Source organism: Capsicum annuum, chromosome 6, assembly GCF_002878395.1.
Source record: "Capsicum annuum cultivar UCD-10X-F1 chromosome 6, UCD10Xv1.1, whole genome shotgun sequence".
NCBI lineage: Eukaryota > Viridiplantae > Streptophyta > Magnoliopsida > Solanales > Solanaceae > Capsicum > Capsicum annuum.
This window is the reverse complement of record NC_061116.1, coordinates 216,701,708-216,713,264: the sequence shown is the minus strand read 5'-3', so window position 1 is coordinate 216,713,264 and position 11,557 is coordinate 216,701,708. Positions and strand designations below refer to the sequence as shown.

At 34.4% G+C, this 11,557-nt stretch overlaps 1 protein-coding gene across 1 annotated transcript; it reads right to left on the bottom strand.

Moving 5' to 3' along the window:
- Positions 1–389: 389 nt before the first annotated feature.
- On the bottom strand, positions 390–4,859 carry LOC107875776 (NAC domain-containing protein 91). The gene is made up of 6 exons (XM_016722613.2): positions 4,167–4,859; positions 2,869–3,149; positions 2,100–2,405; positions 1,603–1,992; positions 1,006–1,473; positions 390–927 (listed from the first exon to the last, which is right to left on the bottom strand). Exons 1-6 carry the CDS (start codon positions 4,357–4,359, stop codon positions 652–654), a joined length of 1,914 nt encoding a protein of 637 aa, XP_016578099.2. The 5' UTR covers positions 4,360–4,859; the 3' UTR covers positions 390–651.
- Positions 4,860–11,557: the final 6,698 nt, after the last annotated feature.

Sequence of the window (11,557 nt, the reverse complement as noted above, 5' to 3'; positions counted from 1 at the left end):
TTTGCTAAGTGCTTCTAAAGCACCAAATATAAGTTTGGTATACCAAACTCGAAATCATGTACTTTTTACTCATATCAATGAAAAACCAGTTTTAATTGAAAAAAAAAAAGTATACTATTCTCAAAGCTGTTGAGGACAAACAAGGCTGCAACTACTTCCACAGTTCCTACTTATGGCCATTCCTTGAATAGGATTCTATGTGCTGATGTGAAAGCTCTATCAATAGAAAGCTTCTAGCTTCTTTTTATTTTATTTAGAGAGGAAGAATTCCCTCGTCTGAGCCACGGAAGGTCCATATATTGAGGGAGGATAGAATCAAGGAGGACAACTCGGAGTGCTAAAGCTTCCACCATGCCCCAGATTCAGGAAAAGACCAGAGCACAAGGATGTGACATCAAATGCGAAATGCAAATCTTTGGATAAAAGTTTAAATTAACTGATCTCCTTATACAATATAATTCTAGTAATGTACAAAACGAGCCAGTCATCAAATATAAACTACTGATTTTCAAGTTGTATCAACTTGAGCTCCTCTGCAATAATAGGAAAGGAGATAAAACCAACAGAACATACTAAGCCGGTTCATGCTACCGCGAGCACCTCTGTCATCCATCAGACCTATTTACAAAAAACCTATGATTCAGATGCAGACTATCTCAGCCTAAAGCATCCCAAAACACCTAAGAACACTATTAGTACGCTTACAACCATGAGTACCTTGGATATATAAAAATTTAATGAAAACAAACACATAGCTCCAATTTTTGAATCTTCACAAATTGGAAAATCATCTGTATCTTTCACTTTTCCATTCAAGTCTTCTGCCATAAGACCATCTCCTTTAAATTCTTTACTCACGGTATCTTGTGTCTCATCACCAGATATAGCAGGCGCAGTAGAACTATCTTCAGTGGAGATTTTTTCACTCTGCACATGCCAATTATTAAATATATGTCAATGTGTCACCTTTTAGCCTCTTTTTCGTGAGGGATTAAGGAGAGTTACCTCATATGCAGTTAACAGGCCTTCATGATTTGCTCCACCCTGGTCAGAATCAGTAGGCATGCGACACTCGATTCTTCCAGCTTGAAGTTTCAATTGGTAACGTATTCTTCTACCAGTAGATCCTTGCGTTCCAGATCCCAACTGCCCATCATCAGGTTGGTTCTGCATCTGACGAGTCCTTCGTATTATTCCAAAACCAGAATCAGTGCCTACATTGCTATAACTGTTTGATTCATCCAAGTTTAGCGAGCTGTGGACCTGCATTCCACCAGAACCAGCAGACAAAAAAACCTCTCCAGGGTGACCATTCTTAAGGACATTCAGATTCCCCGTTGAGTGATCATTGCAAACATAAGGTGTTGCAAACGCCTGTTCCACGGCGGGTGCAACAGAATTAACCTCTCTCATTACTGCAGTCTCTCCAGAATTTCCTAACAGCAGCTCGGGTTCAAATAAATCTGTCCTAACCTGGGATAAAAAGAATAGCAGTAGATGATCAGTTCTCTATAAAAACAATTATAAATTTTCAATTAACTGACGTCTTGAGACAACTCACAAATGCACGAAACTGAAAGACGCCTACAGAGTTCCACTTACTGGCTCTTGTGTAACTTCTGACTTCGACTGACTAGACGTTCCAGAGTCCTTAACTGGTTCCCTTGTTATAATGTTAATATTGTTCGAGGCAAACAGGTCTGACCTCAATTCCAGGCCAGGATCTTCATAGGAAATCTCATCAGAGCTGACAAGAATTGAATTAAAAAACTCATTAGTATTTAGAGCATTTAATCCGTTCTGACACTGGGCATCCTTTTGATCACAGCTGATCTCATTGGTCACGGGACCATGTAAGTCGGAAGATCCAAAATCCACCTGCAACTGTGAATGCAATGGAGGTGAATGCAACGGGGAGAAGAAATTCCAATCAAGAGGCTCCGGTGAATGTTCAAAAAAGATGTCCAACAATTCCTCTAACTCGGGATCTGGCTAAAATATGAAGAAAAGAAATAAGTAAAATATTAGTTTAATCAATTGTCTTCAATGAAAAGCTAAATATTTAAGAAAAAGACAGAAATGGCAATTGCTCTACTTACTGCTACTGATGTTATGTCCAACATTGGATCTTCAGTATCACCAGCAGTGCAACTATTGCCGCGACTATCAATAGGTAATCTTGCATCATGAGTTTTGCCTCCAGAGGTTTTTTGTGGATTACTTTTACTACTATCACTTTCCATGATTGGAGATGGAGCCACTGCCTCTGATAATTCATCATCAATAGGTGATTTTCCAACTGCGGGAGAAGAAACAAGTTCAACTTCATCCAAGTGTGAACTTTCGACATTTTCATCTTGCTTCAATTCATTCTTCTTAAAGAGACGACAAAGCACAAAGGCTCCCTGCACCAGGAAAATAATTACTAACATGGCCCAATTTACAAGGCTACATCACATAATAGGAATAGAAATGTAATGGTGCATCTGATCCACAGTTTTGAATGGGACATCTCACAAAATGTTGCACCACCAAAAAGTAAGCCCAACAAGGCAACATCACAAAATGTTGCACCAACTCCTTGATGTTCTAACAGAAGATAAGAGGACTAACAACAACTAAACTGGCCAGTCAGCCATATGTCACTCATTTAAGTAAACACTATTGATATAATGACACCTTAAGACATGAGTCTATGGAATAAGAAACAGCCAAATATACCAGTACCACTATACTTTCAAGTAGATTAGATTAATCTAGAATTTCACATATGGAACAGACAACCTTTTTCTAACTAAAACTACCCCTAAACTAAGATACATGTAAAGAAGTTCAAATTGAAGAGAGAAGAGAGATTTCAGGTAATACCTGTCCAGGGTGTGAACCATCCAATGACTTGTCAGTCGCACGATATTCATGAACCACCCAGTTGGTCCTCTTCCCTTTAGGAGCTCGCCCAATGTAGTATACCAAAGTCTTCTTCATCCCAATCTTTGCCCCCTTTCTAGTAGCTATGGTTCTATCTTTACCAGTAGCTTTCCAGTATCCTCGTTCTGTTGCTCGGTTCAATCGCTGCCCATTTTGGTACTTCCTATCTATGGGACAGAAGTAGAACCACTCATTGTCATTTGACTCTACAAGAGACAAATCTGCAAATCATTTAAAACAATTCATACCATTATATTCTTTTCAAGTATGAACTTCCAGGTCACAAATACAAAGGGGTTTTGTTAGAGTGGGAGCTATTGAGCTAAGACAACAGAGAAAAAAGTGTTGGAACAGGAAAGCTGCACCCTGAACTCCTTAAGCCAAATATAATATGGCAATAAACATTACCAGAGGCACATTGCTACATAATGATAATCAGTGGAACAAATACCAACATTATTTTACACTATCTAGCTTCAGCCATTCATTTCAATACTTCCTACTAAAAGTAAGTCAAAAGCACCCAGAAACAAGGCTAATCACAGTTCTTTCAACTACAGTGAAAAATCAAAAGTAACCAACAGATTTCAAGAGCCCGAAAGCTACTAATCAGCATTACTAACTACACCACAACCTTTTTCTTCTTATATTCAAAGGAACAAATTACAATCACTAAAGTTCACAAACTTTTTCTTGAAAATATGAGTTAGGAATCAATATTCTTGGCCAATTCAAATAGCCCCTTTACCTATCTAATTGTTTTTATTTTTAAGGGGTTGAATATCCACCAATAAGAATCATAATCCAAACCATTTTGCTGATTGGTTAGTCAGTACTGTTTCCCCCTTCTCTCAAACTTCGATCTTTCGATCTTGACATGAAAATTGCTGATCAATAGTACAACAGCACACAACAACAACAACATCATCATATCCATGGGGAGGGTAGAGCGTACCAAACCTTATCCCTACCTCAGAACTAGAGAGATTGTTTCCGATAGACCATAACAGTTCAGAAAAAGGAGTAAATAATACAACAGCACAACAAACCCAGTGTAATCACACAAAGTGGGTCTAGACAGAGTAAAGTACACGCAGAATACTACAGACAACCTTACGAATCATCCTAAACAGAACTCACAACAAGGTAAAACGATAATCGAAATACAACAACACACATAGAAGGCAAAAAGGACTCAACAAGAATCAGCAAAAAACGAAAAAGTTGTCATAACTAACCAGGTAAGTCCCAAGGCTCAAATTTACAGATATCAACTTCTCGAATAACACCCACTTTCTCCTCACAACCATTGATCTTCAAGCACAAATAATGATTGATCAGCTCCTCATCCGTCGGACGAAAACGATACCCAATTGGTAAAGTATTCAATGGTGGAACAGCCAACTGATTGCCCTCGTGAAGTACAGCCATTGCCAAGATTCAATCTTTACTAGAAAGAAAATCAAGAAAATTTGTATTTGGGTAGATAAATCTGTGAAAACCAAAGCAATAAAACACTCTAGAAGCGAAACGCAACAAATAAAAAAGAAGAAGGATTACCTGAACAGAAAAAGAAAAGAAGAGAATGAGTAAAAGGGTATTAAAGGGGGTGATATGAAGGGCTTTTTCATTGAATGAATTACAAGGAAATTCATGTGGGGTTTACTACGGATTGCAAAGAGGAAACATCATAGAAAGTGACATGACAGATTGTGTCTTATTTTAACCTGTTAAATCAAAATGTGACGAGTAAAAATAAAGCTAATTGAGTAAACTTTTGCCTGCAGTGATGAAAAGCAGTAGAGTGATAGTAACTGAATAAGCCCAAAAACGCGTATGGGATTATTGAAATCTGATTATACCGCGTACAAACAGAGTCCATTTACTTTGATTGTTTTTATCCCCATCATCATTGTTGATGGGGTATATTTGGAAGTAGAAGGAGAAACGTAACGAAGAAGATTAAGTAGTCATTGCACCAATAAGAGTTGTACACGTAGGATGAAAAAACGGTTTATGTTTATGAAATTTTAAAGTTAAAGAATGAATAGGCTAAAAAAATAATTAAATTATTCGGAATAACTTATCTCATCATTCATATGGGATAATTTATCTCATTACTATGGTGTAAATGGCGAGATAAGTTATTTTGAAATTAACTAATACCTCCAACCAAACATAGGATTAAATAATTTTTTATTTTATCTTGGGATTACTTATTCCGTATAACTCACACCAAACGACCCCTATAATTTTAGGTTAAAGTTATGTGAAGTGTAGTAAAATTTATCATCCTGATGAGACAGATTTACAGAAAAGAAGCAATTCATTCTTTTTTATACGAAGGAAGCAACTAAATTATTAAATGTACAGTTATTTACATGCTATAGCTTTTTTAAAAGGCAAAAGACATCGACAGACTACTCAACTTTGCACGATCTTTTATTTCGACACTTAAAGTGAACGATGTTTATTTTAAATACTTAAACCATTTTGACATTTTTTGTGCCAAAATAAACAACGTCCACTTTAAATATCAAAATGAAAGATCGTATCAAGTTGAAGGATCTATCAATGTGTTTGGTCTTTTTAAAATTAAATGTGTGGCAAAGACTCGTGAATATTGGAGATGAAAAAAGTCGTTAAAATGTGTCAATGTGGCATATTGAGTTGATGGTAATTTAAGAGATTTTGCAAAAAATCACTAGTTTAAGTGTGGAACTCATAAAAATAATTTAACACTAATTCCAATTAATTTACGGTGGGAAAAAATCCTGCATATTGCTATTTGAAATTTTTTAGAGGCGTTTCTGAAAATTGGTGTTCATGTGGTCAGTGGTTAGTGGTATTTTATATTTTTAGAACCATACAATATGAGTTCGTAGTACTCCAAGGAGTTTATGAACACTCTACTAAATATGAAACTCGGTAAATAATACTCTAATGGTTTAGAAAAAGTTTAACCTTCTCATAAAAGACAATAAGAGAAAAAGTTCAAAAAATTAATAATATTTAATTAAAAAAGTACATAGACATTTATGACATTCATACTATCAGCTATTTCAATCGTAATTTTATTATATCACCCTTAATTAATTATTATAGATCATCCAAACTTTAGAGAATTGATAATATTTCATAAAAAAATAAACACAAAATTATAAGTTAACTCTTGATGTTTTAAATTAACTTGACAATTTATATGAACTTCACTTAAATTTTCTTCCATAGGTACTTTTTATAGTTGCTTCTAATTAGTTAATCATTGACGTTTTAAATTAATTTAACGACTTATACGGGGTTCACTTAAAAAAATGTCACAAGTAACTTTTGCAGTGATTTTATTATATCACTTTTAAATAGTCATTATAAGTCATTTAACTATTAGATTATGAATGATATTTAATAACAAGGATAAAATACAACAACAACAAACCCAGTGTATTCCCACCTGGTGGGGTCTGGGGGGTAGGATGTACGCAGTCCATACCTCTACCTCTGAAGAAGTAGAAAGGCTGTTTCCGATAGACCCCCGGCTCAAGACACGCGGTACCACACAAACACATAGTAAAGCACAGCACAAGGTTACAAGATTACATAACATAAATACGGCACCCATAAGTAATCTAAAACAAAGGAAAACACACAGATCCATAATAAAACATGGGACACGGGTTCCTAACATGCATAAACCCCCACCAAGTAGTTCCCTACACTAGCGACTCAGGCTGGCCCTAGTCCTCTGCCCTGATTCGCGTCCTCCAGACCTTCCTATCTAGGGTCATGTCCTCGGTGAGCTGTAACTGCTCCATGTCTCGCCTAATCACCTCACCCCAGTACTTCTTCGGCCTACCCCTACCCCGCTTAAACCCATCCAACGCTAGCCTCTCACACCTACGGACCGGGGCATCCATGCCCCTCCTCTTCACGTGTCCGAACCATCTCAATCGGGCTTCCCGCATCTTGCACTCCACTGGTGTCACACCAACCTTCTCCCGGATGTTCTCATTCCGAACTCTATCCCCTCTAGTCAGCCCACACATCCAGCGCAACATCCGCATTTCTGCCACCCTCATCTTTTGGATGTGGGAGTTCTTCACTGGCCAACACTCCGCTCCATACAACATGGCTGGACGGACTACCGCCCTGTAGAATTTGCCTTTAAGCTTAGGCGGCACCTTCTTATCACACAGCACCCCCGACGCGAGCTTCCACTTCATCCATCCCGCCCCAATACGGTGCGAGACATCCTCATCAATCTCACCGTTACTCTGGATCACGGACCCGAGATACTTGAAACTCTCCCTCTTACCTACCTCCTGTGATTCCAGCTTCACTACTACCTCGTTCTCCCTCCTCATGTCATTAAACTTGCATTCCACATACTCTGTCTTGCTTCTGCTCACCCTGAACCCTTTATACTCAAGGGTTTGCCTCCACACCTCTAATTTGTCGCTCACACCCTCTTGGGTCTCAGCTATCAGAACTACATCGTCTGCAAAAAGCATACACCACGGCACCTGCCCTTGAATACGCCGCGTCAACACATCCATTACCACTGCAAACAAAAAGGGACTAAGAGTAGATCCCTGATGCAACCCTGTCCGGACCGTGAAATGTTCTGAGTCTCCTCCCGCCGTCCTCACCTTAGTTTTCGCTCCATCATAAAAATAAAAAATGACCAGATAAAATACTTTGCAATGGTAAAATCTATGTCAGAAAAGTATGAAAGTAGAACACTTATTGAGATCTAAATTATTAGATTCAAACAAAAAAAATTAAATACATAGTTACGATCTAAGATCTGAGTGATTAAAATATCAAATTTTATTAGGTACAATTAAATGAAGCATAAAATACGTAAACAAGGAAATTAATTTTAATTTTTTAACAACTTTTTTATTTTGGTGAACGATATGCTTGTCGACCATTGTTTGCTCCGTAATTTTACTATATCACCCCTAATTAATTATTATATGTCATTTACGTATTAGAAAATTGATAATAATTAATAAAATAAATAAGTAAAATAGACATTTATGACATATCTGCTTCAACCGTAATTTGCTACATCACCTCTAATTAGGGCCATCAATATGGGTCAGGCCTGTTGGGCCAGCCCGACCCGACCTGTAATATTATGAAGTTAAACTTCAATTTTTGTAGCACATTTAAGAACAAGACTTTTTAGCCCGGCCCGGATAAGCCCATGGCCTGAGGAGCTTGAGTAATGTGGGTAGGGCTAGCCCGTGGGTCGGTCCGTAAGTCAAATACATGTAACTATTTACATTGTTTATGAGTATTTTTATTTGGTTCGAAGGATATCATGTCAAAAGTAATTTAATTTTGCTATTAGGAATACTTTTTTTGGGTGTTGGAGACTTGATTAATAAGTATTAATACTATGTAATATTGTCTGGTAATATTTATGTTTATTAACATTCTAAATTAAATTATAAAATATTATTTTTTTAAAGTGGGCTGGCCTGTGAGGCCCGCAACCCACAGAGTAATGGTGTGGGCTTGACATTTTTTGGCCCATCATTTTGATGGGTTAACCCGGCTTGACCCGTCAAATTCAAAGTCCGTGTGAGCTAGCCCGAATGGGCTGGGTCGACCCGTATTGACAGCTCTACCTCTAATTATAAATCATTTAAGTATTAAAAAATCAATAAATTTGATTTAAAAAAAAAAAAGAAGAAGTAAACTAGACATAAAATAATGAATTAAGCTTTTATGTTTTAAATTAACTTGACATCTTATATGAGGCTCACTTAAATTATTTTCACAAGTATTTTTATAGCAATTGTGTTATATCACTTCTAATTAGTTATTAGTCGTTTAAGATATGTCTATTTCGCTTCTTCAATCGTAATATTTGCTTAACTCTCAAAATTTTATCGGTATCACTCAAATTGAAATAGAGAAAAAAATATTATAAATTAAAATAATTAAAAAGTTAAATTATTTAAAGCTATTTAATAATGATAACTTATTTCACTACTGTCATAATAATTTTAAAAATTGAAACTTAGCATGTTGGGCGTGTTTAGCACCGACCTATCGCCACTAGTTACTTTATATATATACCCAATAATATAATTCAAATCATGACGTGATCAATTGAAAATGTCTAAAAGTCCTTCTGAGTTTTGGCAACTGAAAATTTTAAACTTTTTGGCAACTGAAAATTTTAAACTTACATTTATGTGACTTTCATAAGCTAAATAAAATTAATATTTATATAATAAAAAATAATTACACTCAAATCTCTCCATTATATATATATATATACTAACATTTGATATTCAAATCTCATGCAAAGACAAATGTTAGTAACCTTTACCATAAAAAATTATGAAATAATTGATGTGCACCATTTAACTACGATTTTTTAAAAAAATTAGATATTCTTACCTAAAATTTATTGTGTGTGTGACATTAATGGTAACTATCATAAATATTTTGATGTTTAATTTTGTACATAATATATTTCTTATAAAATATTCGAGTATGTTGTTATATAGAGGCAATTTTATAAAGAATATACCATTATAATAAATGTGATTATTATTATAAATAGAATATCGGTAAAATTAAATATAAAAAATTATATCATTATAATGAAGTCACGATATAAAAGTTTTCTCTCACTGTAGTGAAAGAGGCATATTCGAGAATAAAAATCATTATCGACCAATAGATAATGAAATAAATAAATAAAAGATAAATTGCAAAGGTTAAGAATCTATTTGGACGGTTTCAAAAAGATCGAATTTTTGCTGATTCAAAGGTTTCTTTTTTCTTCTTACGGAGTAGTATTCTTCCTCAGGTTTTATGATATTAAAAGATGCTACATGTTATTTATTTATATATTAAGTCTGTAATATGCTCCATCATTTATGAGTTTTAATTTTTATTTTTTGGATCAAACATATACATATTCTTGTAATTAATATATTTTTAAATATAAATAGATACCTACGGCTACAAGGTTTGAAAGTAGAAGCTCTAATAAAATATCCTATTAACTCTTAAACTTTTAGATGAAATTAACAGTCTAACTATTCAATGGCTTGCAAGTTGCAATTCTAAAGTCCTCCGGAGTGAAACTAGAGTAACAGAAGGGATTCAATCTTTTTTATTGAAAACATGTACCATATATAAGGTTAATCACTATATATCCGTTTTGCCCGTTTGACTTAAAAAATGGTTCCATTAGTCCTGCCAAACCAACCAGATTCGCTCAATAAATCGTTGGGGAACGTCTGAGAAGTTTTGCCCAAAAACCAAGTCCGTTTGACTTAGAAAATGGCTACATTAGTTCCGCCAAACCAACCAGATCTACTCAATAAGCCGATGGGGGACCGCTAGAAAAATTTCGCCCAGAACCGAGGAAAGAAGTTCAAAACTTTAAGTGAAGTACTGTCAATATCTTAAGAACATAATCCAAATAGTTACTCAACGCTGTTTATGAAACCTCCAACATTATGAATAACTCTTAAGTCGGGCTATCTATCTATCTCTGTATATGTAAGATGATAGAGAAGTAGATATATGGTGGTTATTTTGTCTTTTACCTTAGTAGTTTGAATGCTTCCAAATATATAGATTTTACGTGCCACTACTTGTGAAAGTGGAAATTAAAGAGGAAGATGTGATCATGAAGTGGAACTTCCTCCACTTAATAATAATTCGACATAAGTACATTTTTAAAGACCTTTGGAACTTCATTAGAGGGATAAATACTATTTTTGGTCCCTGGATGCTCTTATAATATATGACTCTTGTATATTTTATGTATTTTTAATTAATTAAAATGTTTGTTATTTGTCTCTTCATCTTGAAAATATGTTACGATTATTATATATAGATCAATATTATCGTTAAATATGAAATAATAATAATACATGCTTAACGTAAAAATTATGATACTTTATAAATATTCACAAGTAAAGAACTACAAAGTGCATGATTCAGTTAAGATGTTCTTAGTCAGATATCATACATACTAAGATCAGTATATATCATTTGATGTGCTTACTCAGATATTATACAGACTAAGATCAGTATTTATCAATAATTGAAATATTAAAATAAAAGGCCTATTAACTCATTATTATATAGATATATATATTTTCTGAATTATAGTATTGCTTCTATACCTACTTTCTTAAGTGAGATGTACTTTGCCAGTGGGCCAAACCATTAATCTGGCCATGATTCCAGTTTTGCCAGATGAGTGAAAAGGTTATATTTTTCATTTTTTTTAATTTTTCAGTTCAATATTTATATTAAAATTGATTAAATTCAGATTAACAATGGGTAACCTCACATTAAGGATAACTAGTTTAAATGCACGTGCCTCATACGTGAATCTTTGATTATTTATAATTAAATTTTAATAACTATTTACTATAGTTAATTTCAAAATTTAAGTATTAAGGAAATAATCGATTAAGAAAATTTTACCTTACAAAATTATATTGTTTATTAATCAAAATTTATTTGATATTGAATAAAATTATAAGTTAAGTTAAGTTGATTGGTAGCATGACATGTACTTAAACTTTGTTTTTTAACGAAATAACTATCTTTCAGATATGCTATTAAGTTCTTAAGTTAAAGA

What these genes read in the sequence shown, in the direction of transcription:
- LOC107875776 (XM_016722613.2), bottom strand. Translation starts at nt 4,359, where the DNA reads ATGGCTGTACTTCACGAGGGCAATCAGTTGGCTGTTCCACCATTGAAT. An exon ending in ATGGTTCACACCCTGGACAG is followed by an intron (nt 2,406 to 2,868) that starts GTATTACCTGAA and finishes TTCCTGGTGCAG; the next exon opens with GGAGCCTTTGTGCTTTGTCG. An exon ending in TGGACATAACATCAGTAGCA is followed by an intron (nt 1,993 to 2,099) that starts GTAAGTAGAGCA and finishes TTCATATTTTAG; the next exon opens with CCAGATCCCGAGTTAGAGGA.